The 20,366-nt window shown below is 44.9% G+C and overlaps 1 protein-coding gene across 1 annotated transcript; it reads left to right on the top strand.

Annotated features, from left to right (window-relative positions):
• Nucleotides 1–83: 83 nt before the first annotated feature.
• Nucleotides 84–18,254, top strand: RWDD4 (RWD domain containing 4). Its single transcript, XM_077477286.1, has 7 exons — nucleotides 84–234; nucleotides 5,502–5,582; nucleotides 7,630–7,739; nucleotides 7,831–7,981; nucleotides 8,872–8,989; nucleotides 15,139–15,336; nucleotides 18,035–18,254. Exons 1-6 carry the CDS (start codon nucleotides 211–213, stop codon nucleotides 15,246–15,248), a joined length of 594 nt encoding a protein of 197 aa, XP_077333412.1. The 5' UTR covers nucleotides 84–210; the 3' UTR covers nucleotides 15,249–15,336; nucleotides 18,035–18,254.
• Nucleotides 18,255–20,366: the final 2,112 nt, after the last annotated feature.

Genomic DNA, 20,366 nt, shown 5'->3' with positions numbered 1-20,366 from the left:
GGATGTTAGGAATAAAGTCGAAGTTTATTTATTTTTCCCTTAATAAAAATGGCCGCCCTGCTCTCAACGCCCTGACACAAGACGTGGGGCGACGGGCATGCGCAGTGCGGAGAAGTGTGGTCTAGGAGCAATGGCTGGCTGTGTATGCGGTAGAAGGCTGTGAGATCAGCGCTGTTATCTATTCATTGTAGCAGCTGCACTGCTTACATCATGACTGCTAATGAGGACCAAGAGGTGAGTCCCACACTGTACTTACAGCTTCAGCAGACTGCAGTGTGACTAATAAACTCTCAGCAAGTAATCTGCTGTTGATCCTGCCACTGTCAGTCATAGGCTGTTGCTGGTCGTAGCCTGCTGCTGCTGCCGCCGGCGCCGGTCGTAGCCTGCTGCTGCCGCCGGCGCCGGTCGTAGCCTGCTGCTGCCGCCGGCGCCGGTCGTAGCCTGCTGCTGCCGCCGCCGCCGGTCGTAGCCTGCTGCTGCCGCCGCCGCCGGTCGTAGCCTGCTGCTGCTGCCGCCGCTTGCGCCGGTCGTAGCCTGCTGCTGCTGCTGCTGCTGCCGCTTGCGCCGGTCGTAGCCTGCTGCTGTTGCTGCTGCCGGGGCGCCGGTCGTAGCCTGCTGCTGCCGGGGCGCCGGTCGTAGCCTGCTGCTGCCGGGGCGCCGGTCGTAGCCTGCTGCTGCCGGGGCGCCGGTCGTAGCCTGCTGCTGCCGGCGCCGGTCGTAGCCTGCTGCTGCCGGCGCCGGTCGTAGCCTGCTGCTGCCGGCGCCGGTCGTAGCCTGCTGCTGCCGGCGCCGGTCGTAGCCTGCTGCTGCCGCCGCCGGTCGTAGCCTGCTGCCGCCGCCGCCGCCGGTCGTAGCCTGCTGCTGCCGCCGCCGCCGCCGGTCGTAGCCTGCTGCTGCCGCCGCCGCCGCCGGTCGTAGCCTGCTGCTGCCGCCGCCGCCGCCGGTCGTAGCCTGCTGCTGCCGCCGCCGCCGCCGGTCGTAGCCTGCTGCTGCCGCCGCCGCCGCCGGTCGTAGCCTGCTGCTGCCGCCGCCGCCGCCGGTCGTAGCCTGCTGCTGCCGCCGCCGGCGCCGGTCGTAGCCTGCTGCTGCCGCCGCCGGCGCCGGTCGTAGCCTGCTGCTGCCGGCGCTGGTCGTAGCCTGCTGCTGCTGCCGCCGCCGGTCGTAGCCTGCTGCCGTCGTAGCCTGCTGCTGCTGCCGTCGCCGCCGGTCGTAGCCTGCTGCTGCCGCCGGTCGTAGCCTGAGACCAGAGCACCTTCTTCCACATGTTTGGCTTCTCACAAACTGCAAACGGGACTTTTTATGACTTTATTTAAACAATGACTTTCTTCTTGTCATTCTTCCATAAAGGCCAGATTTGTGGAGTGCACAATTAATAATTGTCCTGTGGACAGGTTCTCCCACCTGAGCTGTGGATCTCTGCATATGGATCTGGAGCTCTGGGTCTCTGCATATAGTTACCATGTGGAAAATTTCATGTGGTATGAATACTTTTTCAAGGCACTGTAACTATGTATTTTCCATAACTGTAGGGTCCTGCTAGAAGCTGGAAAGCACTGCATCTCCATTATTATCAGGGTCCTGTGCCCTGCAGCATTCTGAACACATGACTTCAGCCACTTGGCACTGGTGCCATACAGAGAATGCTTTGCGTTTTCTCAATGAATGTAAAGCATTCTGTGTACAAAATACAGCATGGCAACTGCTTGGCATGAGACCCAGAAACTAGAGGACATCACTGGGGTAGCATTGTCCTGGCGGATCCTGCAGGTATAGTATATACAGAGTTACATTGGTCCAAGTTGAACCAATGTAACAGTGTAAAAAATATTCATAATTGGAAGCGTGGAATTCATACCTGGAAGCTAATTCTATTACAGAAAGTAGGGTCTGCTCTCTTCAGATGTTCACAGTGCTGTGCTGCCTCTACTTACAAAATAATCTGGTTTTGCCTGTAAACTACAATTTTTCCAAGTCATCTTCCAGGACGGCTTACAGAGAGATAGGCTCCTCCCACCTAGCACAGGACCACAGGATCCACATTATAAAAGTACAGCACATGCAATAGCCTCTCTCTGTATTTGTCTTTCCTCTAGCCAGGCAGGAGCCCCAAACAATATTTGTTTGTTTTTTGTCCGGCCTTGGTGGTAGGGGCCTCCTGGCATCCATACCTAGTGTAACAGGGGCAGTATTCCTGGGGTATGAGTCAGCTTGGGCCACCCATAGACCTGGAAAAGTGGTCTGGGGTGAAGGTAAGGGACCTCCTCTCTCACTTTGTGGTTGTAGCTTCAGAGAGGTACCTGTTAGGAGTGGAGGAGGTGGCCCTGTGGGGTTCATCCGGAATGTCTTCTGGGGGAGGCGCGGGCAGCCACATGGTCCAGGTGCTCCTCTGTGCTGCTCATTTACAGAGATCACCATGTTTCAGGGCTTCTCTATCCTCAGCGTGTGGACAACTCTGGGGGCTTGGAATAAGGTTACCTCCAGCTCCTGCGGCAGGAAGTGACGCGAATGGAAGTCCGGTGGCCATCTTGGTACACCCAGACGCCTAAGGTCCTGAGGTAAGAAAATAGGGGGCAGGCTGCTCCTTTCCTTTTCTTGTCCTGTGGTGTGGGCACAGGGGGTGTTTTTTTTTCCAGAGTCTATTTTGTTTGGTGGGTACCTTAAAGATTCTTATATTAGAATTGTGTTATCCACTGGGTGTTTTGATAACTGGTATCTACTTCAGTGGAAGTAGTGTGATGGCTTTTGTCATCTGATTCATTGCAGGACAAAGCCCTTGAGTCCAAAATAGGGTTGCACTGATACTGGTATCGGGAATTGGTGCCGATACTAGACATTTACACAAGTATTGGTAAAATTGCACCGATACTTAAAACCGATACCTTCTGGCTCAGTTGTCAGCGGAATTCTCCCGATGACAAATGAAATGTACACAAAAGAATGCAGCAAATATCCATTATTAAGGAGCGGGTCCGCTGCATCCTTAACAACTTACTCATTCATCAGTCAGTGGAGTTGTATGAATGTAAACTAGAGCTGCCTCGATGAGTCGTCGTAATCGATTACGTTGACTACGAAAATACGTTAACGTGCGGGAAAGGCGTTGACGCGTCACACGTTGCGAGTTGCAGGTCAATACACCCCCACCGCGGCTTTCAGTGCGGTGCTTCTTTCCCACACACGATCACCGCTGACTGTCCCCTATCCTCTTCCAGTCCCCATCCGTCCTTCTCCATGCTGCTGTCCCCCTCTATGCTGCCCCGTGTCTCCCTCTCTTCTCCGTGTCCCCCTCCATGCTGCTGTTCCCTTCCATGCTGCACCGTGTCCCCCTCTCTTCTCCGTGTCCCCCTCTCTTCTCCATGCTGCTGTCCCCTTCCATGCTGCTCCATGTCTCCCTCTCTCCTCTGTTCATCTGTCCCCCTCTCTTCTCCGTGTCCCCTTCCATGCAGTTCCGTGTCTCCCTCTCTTCTCCGTGGGTGTCCCCCTCCATGCTGCTGTCCCCCTCTCTCTTCTCCGTGCATCTGTCCCCCCTCTCTTCTCCCCCTCTGTGCTGCCGTCCCCCTCGGTATCTCAGGATGGAGAGCGGAGGTAGGAGCCGGTAAACCCGGCTCCTTAGTTTTCTGAATGGAGTCGACGACCACTGACTCTGTCCATTCACATAACTGAAACATTGTAACCTCCTGTGATTACGATGTCTCCGTTAAAGTGGAGGCCCACCCTGAAAAAAAAAAAAAATATTAAAAATTACAAAAAAATCTAAAAAAAGGAAGACAATTTTTTTATTGTTTTTTACTTACCAGAAATGCCTGTTGCTAGGCACATAATCCTAATCTTCCTCTTCCTCCTCCGCGGAGATCTTCTGTCTTCTCTCCTCGTTGCGTTGTCTTCTGGGTAATGGGTCGCGCTGTGTTCTGGGAACTGTGTGTCCCAGAACAGTGCGTCCCATTCACAAAGCGCTGCGCGACTCGCGCATGCGCTGTAGGAAACGGGCAGTGAAGCCGTAAGGCTCCACTGCCTGATTCCCTTAGAAGGAATGGCGGCACCGGGACCCGAGAGCCAAGGGATGGGTCGGCCTCGGGCGGCCGACATCGCGGGCGCCCTGGACAGGTAAGTGTGCTTATTAAGTCAGCAGCTGCAGTGTTTTCAGCTGCTGACTTTAAAAAAATTTTTTATTTAAACTGCCCTCCTCTTTAATGAATGAAGAGAAGCCGCTGTCTTCTCTCCATTCATTATCAATGCAACGGAGGCTACATAGAAAGGGACTGGGGAATCTGGGTCCCTAGTCCCTTTCCCTGTCTCAAATGGGAGATGTCAGAGGTCTGTTAAGACCCCTGATATCTCAGCATAGCCCCCCAACAGGGCTGAAATTATTTTTTTTTTTTTTTTAAACGCGCTGAGCCCTTGGTCAAGAAATTTCTTACATCCATTAGCCATAAGTGGGTCCCCAAGTCAAGGAGGTTCCCTTCCTGGGACTTATCAACGGGGTTGCAAAGTGTTTGTAAAACACTGTTTGAGCCACTCGAGGAACTGCCCATAAAGCTCTTAACCTTAAAAATGGTGATTTGCACTCTCAGTGGCTGAGCCCTTCTGCATCATTTTGCAAAACAAAATTATCCTCTCTGGACCCGGCATTTCTCCCCAAAGTACCGTCTAACTTCCAAAGATCAGAAGAGATTGTGATACCTTAATTTTGCAGAGATCCTAACAATGACAAGGAGGCTGCATTTAACAAAATAGATGTCAAGAGATGCGCACCAAGGAATGACAATGTTCCACCAGCTTGTTTGTGTTTGGAGGTTCAAACAGGGGTAAAAGGTCATCTAAAAATACTGTTGCAAGGTGGATGAAGTCAGCCATCGCAGAGGCATATAAAGCAGCATCCTTGACACCACCGTTAGTAAATGCTCATTCCACGAGAGCGGTTTCCACTTCTTGGGCTGAAAGGGCAGGAGCGTCTCCCTTCCAGATTTGCAAGGCCGCAACCTGGTCCAGGTTCCGGACTTTCGTAAAGCATTACAGACTGGACCTGCTTGCCAGCCAAGACCAGTCTTTTCGGCAAGAAAGTGCTGCAGGCTGTGGTCCTGCCCTGATCAGGTAGTCCTATCTTTGTTCTCTCTGTAAGCCATCCTGGAAGATGACTTGGAAAAACAGTGTTCTTACCTGTTAACTACTTTTTCCAGGAATCTTCCAGGACGGCATAAGTTCCCTCCCTTCTTTATTGGATTAGCAATGTAAATCCTAAAATAAAGCTACGATGAGAGGGTTTAATGATTGTTGATTATTCAGAAGCCTTTGGTTATTTGTTAATACTGAGGGGCTATTGCATGTGTTGTACTTTTATATTGTGGATCCTGTGTTTCCTGTGCTAGGTGGGAGGAGCCTATCTCTTTGTAAGCCATCCTGGAAGATTCCTGGAAAAAGTAGTTAACAGGTAATGACACTGTTTTTCTGACCATGCGCTGAATTTCCCCCTAACCATCTTGTCATTGTTTGCTTCTCATTAGATGGAGCTGGAAGCGCTTAGATCTATCTATGAAGGTGACGAAAGTTTTAAGGAGATCGGGCCCAGCGGTTTCCAGTATAGGGTAAAACTTGATTTCCTGTGATGGAGATATGTGGATGTATCCCCTCCCTTTTTTTTTTTTTTTTATATTTTTTTGTTAAATGTCCATGTTTAGCAGCAGTATCTCCTAAAGCACTGTTCTTTAGTGAAATAGATGAATAATGATACATTTGTATGTTAATTGATTTACATATTTTGCAGTAATGTGTGGCTCAATAAAATATATGCCATGTTCATACTGAATCTTATAAAAGTGAAAGCATGAACTTCTATGCAATAAAACTAATAGTGTAACTATTAGCAACCACCACGCTAATACCCTGCCCATCCACCACCACCGAATGTGATACTTGTGGAAAAAATAACCTAAGCATCAGTTTTCATGGAGTACATTTGAAAAGATTGAAAACTGGAATTTCCCAAATCATTTTCCAGGACAACAGCTTGAGAGATGATTGGTTCTGCCTTTAACGGAAACACAAACCAGAAAGATTTAAAAATCCCCTCCCTCCCCCTTATCCTTAGTTGTTTTGTTTCCACCATCCAAGAGTACATATCCCCGTGTTTGTCTTGTTTCCCTTGGCTCTGATGATTGTGGTCATTGGGGGCCCTCCTCAAGTGACTAGGTCTTGGACTGCCTGTGTTCCTGGTCAAGTTGCTTACTTGAGTTTTCTACCTGAAAACGTGCTGGATCCTGCCACGTGACTGATGCAGGCAGCTCTGGCAATCCGATGCTTTGTCTGTTCCTTTTGGTTGTGGTGGTCATCAGTCCTCCTGGGGGCTTTCTTCCCCTGTCTTCCTAAAAGTATTGCACCACTGGACAATTTCCCTTTATGGTAGGTCGAGGAGGCCCTCCATTTTGGCACCAGATGATGATACGCTTCCGTCGTGCACCTCCGCCCAGCCACTTAGAACAAGTATACATATTGTGTTGACTTGATTTTTTGGGAAGCTACAGTTGGGGTTTATGGTTGTTGTGACACATGTTGCATTCTGATTTTGCAATCTCCTTTAGGTTTACTCAGACCTATGTTTTACGAAAGTACCTCACTGATTGTATATAAATTGAAGAAGTTGTTTAGGTTTGTCCATGCACTACATTGTTGTTGGTAAATCAGAAGGAGACTGTAGAATTAGTTTGTAATGTTTGTGGTCCGCTTTTGACTAACCTTTTAGTTTGAATTTTCTGCTAGTACTATTTCATTTGCATAAATTATATAATTATTATTTACACACTAGGAGTTATCTGTATTCCAGACCTATGACTTAGGTGTACTTTGTTTAAGAATAACCACCTGGGGATTACATTATAGATCTAAGGTGTCCCAGATGGTAGCCATTAACAGCCTAGTATTTAAAGGCCATTCTTGCATCCCTTGCAAAGATTGACCCATGAAGAGATAACGTAAAGGGTGAGGAACAATTCCTTTTGCAGAAGGACTGTGTGCTAGTTGTTCCCCTTGCAATGTAGCAAAGGGATGATGACTATTCTGCCATCACCATAGTCAGAGAATATAAATGTAATTCCTGATCAGTGATGCGGTTGAAGTGGTGCAGATTCACAACCAGCCATGTTACTCATTTACTTCTCTATATTCAGTATAGGTTCAATTAAATAGTTTGTAAGACAGTAAATATGCAGCTGGTCAAGACTTCTGTTATGTACCTCCTAGGCCTCATATAACAACAGATCTTAATGACTATGAAGTTCTGAGCTTCGTATATAAAATAGCACATTCTTCTGGATACGTTTTTATTTTTTATGGTCCATGTAAGCAAGACCTGTACAAGTAATAAAGCATTGACATGATCATCCATTTACATTTTTTGCTGGTTTTGGCTCTGCACTTCATGTATTTTTTACAAATCTGCCAGTTATGTACCAGTGCTAAACAGAATGCATAAACTGTAATCAAGTATAGCTGCCTTCATGCATGGCATGAATTGTATACAGAAATTTAGCATTAAGCATTGATGCATTCATTTTGACTATATGCATTAGCTCCAGCACACACATACTCTGTGTATATAAAATAATTTTATCATTTTTGGTTTTTAATCTTATGTAGGTTGGTGATGTGGGGGACTCCAAGGCTTTTCTGATTGAAATATCCTGGCCAGAAACCTATCCAGAAACTGCACCAAATATATCAATGAATGCATTTTTTAACAATCAGATGTAAGTGTATAGTTTTGCAGTCCTTTGATATGTTGTGTTTTTCTAATTTTGTGTAATATTATTAATAATTTTTGGTGGGTTTCTGTCCCAGTTCCCCACAGGTCAAACAGAGTATCGCAAACAAGTTACAAAACCAGGTGGAAGCCAACCTTGGTACAGCCATGACTTATACTTTATTTGAGTATGCCAAAGACAATAAGGAAGAGTTAATGGAACATCACCAGCCATTCAACAACACTATAGTGAGTGTTTGGATTTGGGTTTAATGTCTTAATTGCCTGTAAGAAAAGTTTGAGATAATTATTCCACTTTGATTCCCAGTGTTTTCATACAGTGCTCTGGGCATAAACAAGTTTGCACAAAATGATTGCCGCAGACTGGATCCTGTAAGCGTCCCATGGTTTGTAAAGTATATCTAAAGCCAAAAACGCCTTTCAGTTTTGCATAATGAAGGTAAAGGTTAAAATGTCAGATTTTATTTTTTTCTGCTGTGTCCAGTTGGTTAAAGCAGAATTCTGCTAAAAAAAAATTAAAAGTCAGCAGCTACAAATACTGCAGCTGCTGACTTTTTTAATAACTGGACATTTACCTGTCCCAGGGTCCAGCGATGCGGGGGAGCGAAGCCCCACTCGTCTCCCCCTCTTCTCTGCAGCGCCGGCATTGTAAGTGTGGGTGCCCTCAAACCCCCCCCCCCCCCCCCAAAAAAAACACATGCCAAATGTGGCATGTAAAGGGGGTTGCCTCCCTTAAAGCAGAAGCTACATTTTTGGCGTGGAACTCTGCTTTAAATGCCCATCTTGCAGCCTGCAAACAATTTGTTTTCTACGTGCCTTGTTCACACCACAAGTGTGGTGTCATATGCTATGTGGTACATATTAGGCAACGGTATTGAGGCCTTCATCCTTATTCTGGCTTCACTGCCTTTTGAGTCTCTGGCCTAGAACAAATATGCAGAACAGGGGTTCAAACTTTCTTAATCTAGCACTGTAACCCACAGAATCGTAAAGCCAGGATCAGACTGATGCCCCCAATGCCTGTATAACTTTAGCGGCAGATTATTGTTTTGTGGTCCAAATCTGAAAATGCATTGAAATAATGTTACATATTTTTAAGACCTATTTTTCCATTCCAGACATTGGCAGGAAGTGATGGCACCTTAGAACCAACAAACATAACTGCATCTAATAAGAAAAAAGACAAAAAGGAGCAGTTGACAAAATCACAGAAGCGCAAACTAGCAGACAAAACAGGTAGTTACTTTTGCAAATGTAGCAATGTGGTTATTGTACAACTTTTATTCCCATACTGCTTGGATGATATCTTGTCAATTAATGATCAAACAGAAAATCCATCTGTTATGCCTAACAAGGAGTTTCATTTCTTCCCATTTTTCTAGGCCTGCCAAAACAGGGCAGTGTGCAGCCTTGGTTTAGGGCCTCCTTTTCTGGCAAAGGACTGGTTTCTTTCCCATTAGTAATACATTTCCACTCCCCTCCACCCGCACCTCCAAATCTACCTAAATTTCAGGAAGCAATGAGGGAAAGTTAGTATCCACTGCCTAGTTACACTAGTGGGAATGGTGTACACTTCAAAGCTTCTGGTTACTTCCAGGAGCAAATTCAATGTGTCAAAAAGTACTTGAGAATCCTTAGTGCCAAATGACCACAATATATACGTGTGTGTGTGTATATAGATAGATAGATTGTAATGTGGAGTAAATGCAGTGGTGGCCATTGTATCTGCATTTGCTGGCTGTTGGTAAACCCAAACAATGTCTACATGTGGTTAGATGTAGTCACTGTTTGGCCAAGAATTTTCTGGCTAGCTCCTCAATTTTCTCCTCGCTTTCCAGGACGGCAGTACATGAGATGGACTCCTCCCTACAGGAAACGCAATCAGTTCACAGCTGTTTAAAAGGCCCCACCTTTCCCCTTGTTCCTCAGTATTCATTGTGTTTCTCCAACGCAAAATATTATTTGTTATTTTTTCTCTGACCAGAGAGTCGGATAGTACCCCTGTGAGCCAGGTTTAGGAATGCTGGTGAAGACCGCACCAACCTGCACACCTCAGAGCCTCTCACAGGCTGCCTCATTTCTGATGTACAGGCAGTCGGGTATATATGGCCCTTGCCTGTGTACAGGGCTCAGCATCATGCATCTCCTCAATATTCCTTCCTGCAGAGCATGAGCTCCATGCAGTGAAGGCCCGGCAGATGATGTAACCCCAGCGGGAGGAATCAGTGCACTCCAAGGAAGAGGCAGAGTGGACACGGCGCAACCCTGAAAAGGCGCAAAGTGCAAAGGAGACACCAGACGTGGCTCCAGGGGAACATATAGCTCTCTGAACTACCCAGAGCCAGAGAAGCTGCAAGGAGCACAAGCCTGCCTTACCCACCTCCATGGAGAAGATTGGAAAGGCAGCACAGGTGGCTGCAGGCAAGAGCAAGCCGGGGCCCGGTAAGTGCCTTTTACCTACTGTGGGAGGTGACACCAGGTTACACCTTAGCAGTCCCTGGTAGACCTCCTACCTCTCTCCTCCGGGGGGGGGGGGGGCAAGAAGAGTGACTGTTTCCTCTTTTCTTGCAGATTCCCAAGCGGAGCTAAGGAGGTCTCTAACAAACCACCCTCTGCATCCGCTTGCACTACGTTCACACAAAAGTATGTTAATTGTGAGGAAAGATTGTCTAAATCTCACACCAAGCTGTTTTGTTACCGGTGCATTAACAAATTGGCTGGGAAGAGGCCTCAGGATTAATGAAGGATTTCCTTAAATCTGTTCAAGAGGAAATGTTGGCCACTATTCAATATTTCTGCACCTTTGTAACCTCACACCAGGTAGCGGGTACAAAACCCAGAGGAACTCGCCCCTAAGGAGAGCCCCTCCTCTCAGGAGTTTACTCTCCAAACCAGGGCCAAGTGTCTTTGCCACTCTCGCTCAGGAATTTCCCCCAGCTCAGGCTAGGGAAGAGGAATAGATATAAGAAGCAGAAAGTCAGGCAAAATCTGAGCCAAGTTCAGGGGAGGAGGCTGACCTAGGGCTGGATAGTGATGTGGAAGACGTTAAGCTAAAAATACATTTCTCATCTTGTGTTTCAGGACAGGACCTGGATAGAGCTCAGCTCCACCCATTTTCCCAGGAAACACTGCAGTCAGTTTATTTTATAGACCGGTCACTTCCACCGTGGCCTCAGTTGTAGTGTTTGTTCTGCCAGGGAACCAAGGGTGTGCTACGCCCTCTCCCTTACAGGAGGGGGGTTCTCCGGTGTCTCCTCCTTTTTATACCGGCGAGGGTTCAGGCTGCTGGGGGTCCCCGCTCTCTTCAGAGCAGCGGCTGTGGGCTTGAAGGAGGGACAGCGGGCTCCACAATGGTGAGAGCAGTGTCTCCCCTGTTTTCAGCTTCTATGCTTTCCGGCTCCCAGGTGGCGAGTACATAATTTTCCGGCCGGGGGCGGGACTTCCGGCGGTGCGCTTGGCTTCTGGTTCCGGCCGTTGGAATGCAGGGGGAGGAGACTGCCTTAACTGGTGTTATTTCCGGTCCTCGCACCGGCGAAAGGACCAGGAAAATCAAATAAAACAGCAGCTGGATGCCACTAGGACCTCGGCAGCATGGATCCAGAGGAACAAGCAGCGGTAGCAGGAGCCACTAACGCCAGTCAGACTCGGGTAAGCAGGGGCAGAGGTCCCTGTATATTTTCCTTTAGGGGTCTTGTGTTTTCCCTCTCTTACTCCCCCTGGGGGGAAGAAAGGGAGCCTGCATCACTCTCCTTGGACCAAGCACTAAGAAGAGTGTGTTTGTTTGTTTTTAGCATGGTGACTCAGTGGGGGGAGTCACTAGAGTTGTAAAGCTGCAGTAACAAACACAGGGGCTAAAGGGTTAGCTCTTCTATTTGGCAGCTGGTTATGGTTTCCCTAAGGGTTAAAGGGCTTTAACTGTTTATCTGGTTTTATTTATTTTGGGAAGGCACACAGTGACGCCACCATGCTGTACGAGGGGAGGACGGGCTCCCGAACGAATGCCGGCCGGCTTTCTGACTGTTTTTTTTTTATATGCGTTTTCTGATGCAAGTTTTTGTAAGTGCAATTATTTACTTTGTTTTAATAAAATGTCCAATCGGTTTTACACTGAGGGCCTCCTCCTCTTTTTGAGTTAATAGTGCAAATATCTGTTTGGGATTGCTGATCTTGGGAGATTTAAGTGATGCCGTAGAGTGGGAGGCTGATCCATAAGTTTTGGTGTAGGAGTAATGACACGGATGGTTCACAATTTGTTTTGCTGTCTGGTAAGCGCATTCACTTCTCGGTGACGGGCACTTGCTTGATGTTTTGTGTGGAATCACCGCGATGTCCTGATAAGAACTTGTACAAAGGACTTATTCCTGCAAGCTGTTTCTCTCTTTCCTGTGGATGAACTGTTGCCTTAAAGTCACTTTTAAGCAAATCTATTTTCGATCAATGTGAATATTTTGAGGATTTAGTCATTTATCACATTATTCAAATTCATTTTTATGTAATTCAATTTATTTTATGATTATATGAATTAATATTAATTTGGTTATTTAATAGTGCCTGTGGTGCAGCTCTCAAGTCCTTTCTTTATTGTTTTTAGATATATATTTTTAATGGAGTGGTCAGGGGATACGGCCCCAAAGGCGAAGTTATGTGGTCTTCCCTTCGAGGGGAATTTCGTGTTTGGTCCTAATCTTGAAGCAGTGCTGGATTGGACTGCAGATAAAAAGGCCTTCCCAGTAAAAAAGATGATCCTGCAGGGCTAGCCCAAGACATGAAGGAGAGAGGTTACAAAAGACCCTGGAGGTCCCAAAGAGGAAGGGGCAAGTCAGGGATACTGGTCCGACCTCCTGGCCAAGCCACAAAAAAAAAAATCGGTGACAGTCCTCTGACTGTGGGTGGGAGGAAGGCTGCCAGCTTTTTTCCCACAATGTAAGACAACAACCAGTCCGTTTTTGTCCTCCAAAACAAAATCGGAGGGCTACAGACTGGAGCTCTCTGTCCCCTTCAAGCCGGTTTTACATAACCCAGGCTCCCCGAGACCTAGAAAAATCTCTGGCAATGCCACCTCTCCTGCAAGAACTCATTCAACAGAAAGTGATCATCACTCCCCTCCCCAAAGAGGAAGGATGAGGGTGTTGCATTTATTCCTAGTAAGGAAACCATCAGGGAAATTCTGAATTAATTTTGAACCTGAAAATACTAAACAAATCCATCTGATACAAGAGGTTCATGGTGGACACAATTTTTTCAGTAAAGCGTCTTCTGATGCCAGGCTGTTTTTTGGCATCCATAGACCTGAGGGATGCATACCTTCACGTGCCTATAGCACCAGCATCACAGAAATACCTATGGTTGGCAATCAAGATGGGAGGGTCAATCTCGCATTTACAGTTCAGAGCCCTACCTTTCGGGCTGTTTTCCTCGCCGAAGATATTCACAAAAGTTATAGCAGAAGTCTTAGCACCCCTCAGATTAAAGGCAATATTGATCGTACCATACTTGGACTACCTCCTGCTATTTGCCAAAACTGGATCTGTTGGAGAATGATCTGAAAGAGACAGACCCTTTTTTGGCTGATTCATAAACATGATCCCGTCTCAAACCATAGGTTTCTGGAGGAGACAGCCAAACTTGGACAAGGGCCTACTTTGGACATTTCCTGTAGAAAAGAAGGTTAACAGACACAAGCTTTTTGGGGTTGGGGCACCCATCTGGAAGGACAGATGACTCAAGGAGCATGGAGAAATAGTTTTGAGGAACAAATCCTAAAAAGAAAGGGCTTGTCTAATAAACTAGTTTCAACCCTATTAAATAGCCAAAAAAAAGTCACTAGGGCAATTTACTTTAAACCATGGAAATTATTTAAATTTCTGGTGTGCGACTTTTTTTTTTTCCGCCAAAGGAAGCTATTTCTGTTTTGGAGAAGGGGTTGGTGGCTAGTACTTTTAGAGCGGCCACTTGGACCTTTATCAGTATTCCAGGTTCGCTTATAAGATTATTTAAGGCATTGGCCAGAGCTAGGCCAGTACCTTTTTTAAAAAATTTTTCCGAAATGGGACTTATCGGTGGCAATACAGGGTTTGACTAAAAAAAAAAACCTTCAACCTCCGGAGGAAGCGACAATCAAATTTTGGTTGCTCAAATTAGCCCTTAGTGGCGGTTACGTCAGCTAGAAGGGTGAGCGAACCTGCAAGTCCTGTCTATCATTGAACCTTTTTTTTTTTTTTTTTTTTTTTCTCCTATGTTTCTGGACCGGGTAGTGCTAAGAACTGACCCAGGTTTTCTACCAAAGGTTTCAACAGTATTTCATAGGTTGCAGGAAATGGTTCTCCTAACATTTTGCCCTACACTATCCGGGACTAGGGAAAGAGCTTTCCATATTCTGGATGTAAGAAGATGTATACTCTAAGTCACAAGAGAATTCAGAAGATCGATTTCACTGCTGGGGGGGGGGGGGGGGGGGGGGGGGGGGGGGGGGGCTTGGTAGGCTGTCCCATTTCACAAGGTATCCAGTAGGTGGTAAGTGTCTAAATGATTGGAGAACCCTTGTGAATCGGTTGGGAGAATTTCTTTACTACATATGAGGGACAAGGGGAAAGGTGGGGCCTTTTAAACAGCTGTGAATGGATTGGGTTTTCTGTAGGGAGGAGCCTATCCTCTCTCTTGTGTTGCCATCCTAGAAAGGTTCGTAGAAATAACATTAGCGGTGAGTATGTCGGTTTTTGTTAAGCTGGTTGGTTCCATAAGGAAATCCCATGGAATGACACTTGTAGCCCCCATTAAAGTAAATCGCAATCCTGAGCTGGTTCTGACAGTGGGAACAATTAATAAAACGAGAGGAAAAAGTAACTGGCTTTTTTGTAGTATAGAGATGCCTGTGACAGAGTTTTTGTGAGTTGTAGATATTAGAACTGCATTGCTATGGGCAATAAAAGGAACAGAAAGGGGGCCCCAGACTAAGCTCAGCAGATAAATAACTGGATTTATTAAGTCAGTTGCCAACTTACATCAGGTTTAAGTTGCCAATTTGGTTTAAATAAATCCAGTTACTCATCTGCTTCACTTAGTCTGGTGCCCTCTTCTGTTTTTTTTTTTTTTTTGTTTTTCACGCAGTATGCTTCAATCTTTGGGGAGCTTCCACTGAGTAATATCTATGGACCATATGGACTTTTCATTTCTGATTTATGGTTATTTATGTATGTTTTTCCAGCACCATTCTGATATTTCTGTCATTGCTTTGTGCAATGCAGATCCCTTTTTTCTTTTGCAGCATTTATTAAACAACCTTTTGCACTACTGCTCACTGAAAATAAATGTGTTGTGATACTGCTATGGTAGCGCTACTGACTGCTGAAGAGTAATAAAATAACTGGTGTATTTTGCATTTCTAGATCATAAAGGTGAACTACCCCGGGGATGGAACTGGGTTGATGTTGTTAAGGTAATAACTAAAAGGTTTTGTGGTGTTGTAATAAGTGAAGCTTTCATTTTATGTATCTAAGTACTTATCAAAGTATTTTTTCTTTCATGTCTTCTTTATATCGTCACCATTAAATTGATGGGTTCCGTGATTCGTTTTAATCTAGCATGTAAGTAAAAAACATTCTTTGAACTTTAAAACTTCAAAATGTACAATGTTGGGCTGAAAACAGTCTGTTTTTTAAATGAAGAATGTTATCAACATGTTAAAGTTAGGGTGTACCTAACAGCAGATATATTTTGCATGTTAAAGTATAACAAAAGGCAAAACTCTTTTGTTTAGTTTTGGATAGAGTGGAGAGGGATTAGAACTGCCAGTTTTCTTTTGCGGTTTGTGTCTCCGTTAAGGCGATTCACCCTCTCTATTGGTACTGTTTACCATTATCATTGACAGTGAAAGTAAAAGAAATTACCCAAATTTTGAGCTGTCCTCAGAAAAGTAATAGAGGGAAAATCGTCCAATGGGTGCACTAGTTCTGGTGACCTGGGGATCCCTAGAAATTCCCTTGATTTACAGGGATTGCCTCTCTCTTCCTGTTGGGCTATGAGACAATAAGTGTAGGGAAAATCTCTGCAATGGGATACAGAAGGCAAAAACAATCTGACAGAGATTATAACCCTCCCTAGCTCTATGCACAATGGGGAAAAAGTGTTGCCTATGGTTCTACTTTAAGTAACGTAAAACACAACCGTTTGTAACTTCCAAGACTCCAGACAATGAGGGTTATTTACTAAAGGAAAATCCACTTTGCACTGAAAGTGCACTTGGAAGTAAAGTCACTGTAGATCTGAGGGGGACATGCAAGGAAAATAAAAAACAGCATTTTAGCTTGCACATGATTGGATGAGAAAATCGGCAGAGCTTCCCCTCATTTCAGATCTACCCCTTAGATTTGGAGCGACTGAACTTCCAAGTGCACTTGCCGTGCAAAGTGCATTTGCCTTTCGTAAATAACCCCCAATGTCTTCATCTTCCTTTCTGCCAAGAAGGCCAGCACAATTTTTGCCCAGGCGTCACCCAGAGTCTGCATATACTTCCAGGGCTAAGATACTTGACTAGTATTAACACAGTCAAGTGCCTTATACTCTTAGCTGTTTGTATCACATAGCTCAGCCATTGATCTATGACCAGCAATTATAAAAACGAGTATACTTGCATAGCTCAGTCCTCCTACTGCCTGCCAGTGTAAAAATGTATCAGATTATCCTGCATCCTCTACTTCATACCCTTTTGGACTGGTCAGAATACTAAACTGATCACTTAGGAAAGGAAGACTAAAGCCCCATACACACTACCAGATTTTCTGCTGAGTTTTTCCTTCAGATTTACCAAAACCATGTAGTGCAAGGGCCTGCCTGATTGCATACACATTGAAACTCATAAGGTTTGACCTCATATTATATGGTTTTGGTAAATCTGAAGGAAAAACTCAGCAGAAAATCTGATAGTTAGTATGGGGCTTAAAAATAACCTTCCGGCTTACAGAAAACATCATTCCTCCGATATGCAGCAAGACCTTTCAAGACAGGCATTTAACTGTGGGATTTTTTTTTGTTAATTAAGGTTTATATTCACTTTATTTGTTATCTAAAAAGTATCCCTCTGCCCATAATGACTATTAACTGAACTTCTTTTTTTTTTCTGTAAATCTGAGATTTTGCATCAGATATCTGATGATTCTGTCAGTCCCTTTCTCTTCCTTCTGCTTTCTGACCACGCCAAGCACAGAAGCAGATCCCTGCTGGTGTGGTCAGTTTGCCTTCCTCTGCTTTCTGAGCGGCGCTACAGAAAGCCATGTTGATGCACAGAGTTCTTGTAGATTTATGGCCAGCCTGGCTTACACTCCCCCCCCCCCCCCCCCCCCCCCCCCCCCCCCCCCCCCCCCCCCCCCAGCTTAGCTTCTTTTGATTGATTGAAAGGTGTCTTTGACAAGCAGGGGCGTTATGTTTGGTACACACGTTTTTAAGTTTAACTGAGGAGGTCGCAGTACCAACTATGCAATGTTAGTACAGACTTTGACTAGCCATTGGCTGCAAGTGCTGATCGGATGCCGATTGGCTCCTTTTATTCCCAGCGTGCTCGTTCAACAGAAGCCAGTCGTGAGATCGGCTTCTGTCGTACAAGCAGCTGCACACACGGCTGAATGTCGGCTGGTTTCTACTGTACTGGCTGAATTTGACCGCTGTTCAGCCCATGTGTAAAGGACTTTACTGTCAGAGCTGCAACATGTTGCATTGTGAACTGCAGTGTTGCTAGTCTATGTACCCCAGCTACACATGTCATATCGCTGCCAGCCAGCAGTCACATTTTCATGTACAAATGTGCATTTTTGCATGTGTGAAAAATTGGGGGGGGGGGGGGAGCTTTCTCTTTTGTCAAACTAATCCAAAAACTTTTGTTTTTATTCTTGGATATCGTAACTAACTGTTGTAAGTGTGTGTGTTTTTTTTTTTTTTTTTTTTTTCTTGTGTGGTACAATTGGGAGATTTTCCTATTTGTGAGTCATAGCTGAAGCAGGAAGTGAGGAGAAATCCCTGGTTGTCACCCAGTTGAAGATTGGTTCCTATTTCTAGTGACTATCCAAAATTTGGTATTTTCCTTCATTTAAACTCCTTGATAATTGCAGTAAACGTGACAAAGGTGAAGCTCCCTAACGGACACAGTTGGCAACAAAAACCTGTATTCTAATCCATCTCCACTCAGAAACAAAAAAAAGTTTTGGCCTTTGCTATACATTAGTTACAGTGGTCAACATGGTGCGGATCATTGTTCAGCCTTTCCTAACTAGAGGTATTTTCTATTTTCAGCTTGCTAAGACTGGCACCCATGAAGATGGAATAAACACAAGAGGAACATTTTAATGCTTCATAACATGGTTAATGTTCATCTTCTATATATTTTATTTTACTGAAGTAATTTATTAAGAGGCTGCATTTTATAAGTGAAGCCTCTTTTGTAGGCTTCCTGTTTAATAAAGGATGCTGTTGTTTGTTGTACATTCACTTGGTAAAGAATTTATTTATATTGCCTTGGTTATGTTTCTTATTTAAGGTTAAGGAAAAAAAGGGGGGGGGAATGCACTGGACTGCATCAAAATGCACCAAAAACGATGCAAAAAGCATCTGGAGGGCGTCCGGACTGCATTTCTATGGTGTGAACTGGCCTAGTATGCGATGTATGTGAACACCATAGAACGCAGTCCGGATGGGCTCCAGATGCTTTTTTGCATGCATGTTTTGATGCAGTTCAATTTTTTTCCCTTTAAATAAGAACATGGGTGTTACAGTGCGTTTAGGTGCATTCCCCTGAGTTTTTGATGCTTTTTACAGCCTTCCAGTGCAGGAAAAAAGCAGCATGTTCTACTTTATTTATTTTCTGGAACTGGAAGGCACTTGAACTGCAAGCAGGAACTGGTGTGAACTATGGCATTAAAAACCATATAAACCTACTTTCTATGTGTTTTTGATGCAGGAAAAAAAAACCGCACTGGACTGCATGTGGTGTGAACTGGCCCCTTATGTTGCATGACCTTATGTGTGATAAAAGCAGTCACAGTGAATTGGTTAGCTGCTTTTATTATTCAGTACATACTATATATGTCTTTTCAAAACATTCACTTCAAATACCAAAATATGCATAGGTACAAAAATATTTTCTGGTTGTAAACCTCAGTCATGAAATCTGAACAGGGGAGAGAATATTTAACCCTCTTCTGATTTTTGTATGTTTGCCCACTGACAAAGAAATGATCAGTCTATAATTTCTATAAATCCCCAAAAACTCATCTCAAAGTTTTATAAATTGATTTGCATTTTAATGATAGAGATGTATTTGATCCCCTATCAATCAGCAGGATTTCTCCAGGTGTCTATACAGGTCATATGTGGTTTGGTAGATCCTAAAGGAAAATTTGTATAATATATGGCCAGCCTTAGACTGGGTTCATACATTTGCGATGCGGGATTCCAGCGCCGGTTCCCGCATTGCATCTCCCCTGCAGGCAGTTCACACTGCCTTCTGTGAACCCCTGTGGATGTCGATACAAAGTTAATGACAGCCCCAGATCGGTTCACAGATCGTACTGCGAACTTTGAATTTGGACAGGAATCAGATTGCATAGGTGTGAACACCCATGTGATCCGCTTCTAGTATGGGGGGGGGGGGGGGTGGAAGGGGTTCCTGCGTTTTCTTTTCTTTTTTTTTTTTCTTTTTTTTTTTGCAAATCCAATGCGAGTTCAGCTGAACTCTCATTGCACAGACATCATATGAGATCAGCACAGCTATGTGGGTGCGAATCACATGCAATGTCTGGTGTAGTTTTTCTCTCTGGTGCTTCATTCCTCTGTTTATCAGAATGAGTTACTTATGAGAAGTTTTCCAGACACATAAGATAAACACCGTTGTCTATTCAGAACCGCTCTGTATCCTTCCTTCATTCATGTGCCATCCGTGAAGAGGGGTATTTCACACAGTGTATACTGTAAGAGACTGCAGCTCTCTACCCCCTCCTCTCTGCTCTTGACAGATGCAGAAGGGTTTTATCACAAATCTGCCCTTTGGAAGGAATGTAGGGAAGAGAAGACTGCAGATAAACAAGTTAAAAGTTTTATGTAGAAGGATTTGTTTAATCTCTGTGTATCACCTGAGGCGATTCACTTCACTGGGTATATGGAAGGGTTTACAACTTAAGTGTATCTAAACCCAAGTCCTTAGCTTTTGTGACTGCATTAGTCTTTTTAGGCTTTTTTAATTTATTTTTTTAACCCTCCAATTTGACCTGATGAACCTGCCAATAACACTTCTTGTCCTGGAGTGAGGAGGTTTGCTCATGGTAATATATCTATGGAGGAGTAAGATTGTCACCCTTGGATAGGAAATATATTAGGACTACAAAATACCTTTACACTCTCCTCCTCCCCATTACATAAGGGGGGGATTCAGTATTCACAGATGTAACCTGAGATAACATTGCTTAGTTTATAGGACAGCACTGGATTCCTGGCAGGCTCTACAGGTATTTTTTTTTTATTTTTATTTTTTTTATTGAACAGACATAGTATAACAAAACACTTTATAAAAGGAGCAATTTCACTTTAAGGCTCGGTTCACACAGGGGCGGCACGACTTGCAGCGCCGCGA

This window comes from Lithobates pipiens, unplaced genomic scaffold, assembly GCF_037356315.1.
Source record: "Lithobates pipiens isolate NorthernLeopardFrog02 unplaced genomic scaffold, aLitPip1_a1.2 Scaffold_13, whole genome shotgun sequence".
Lineage (NCBI taxonomy): Eukaryota > Metazoa > Chordata > Amphibia > Anura > Ranidae > Lithobates > Lithobates pipiens.
The sequence above is the reverse complement of the archived record's forward strand: the minus strand, read 5'-3'. Positions and strand labels throughout refer to the sequence as shown.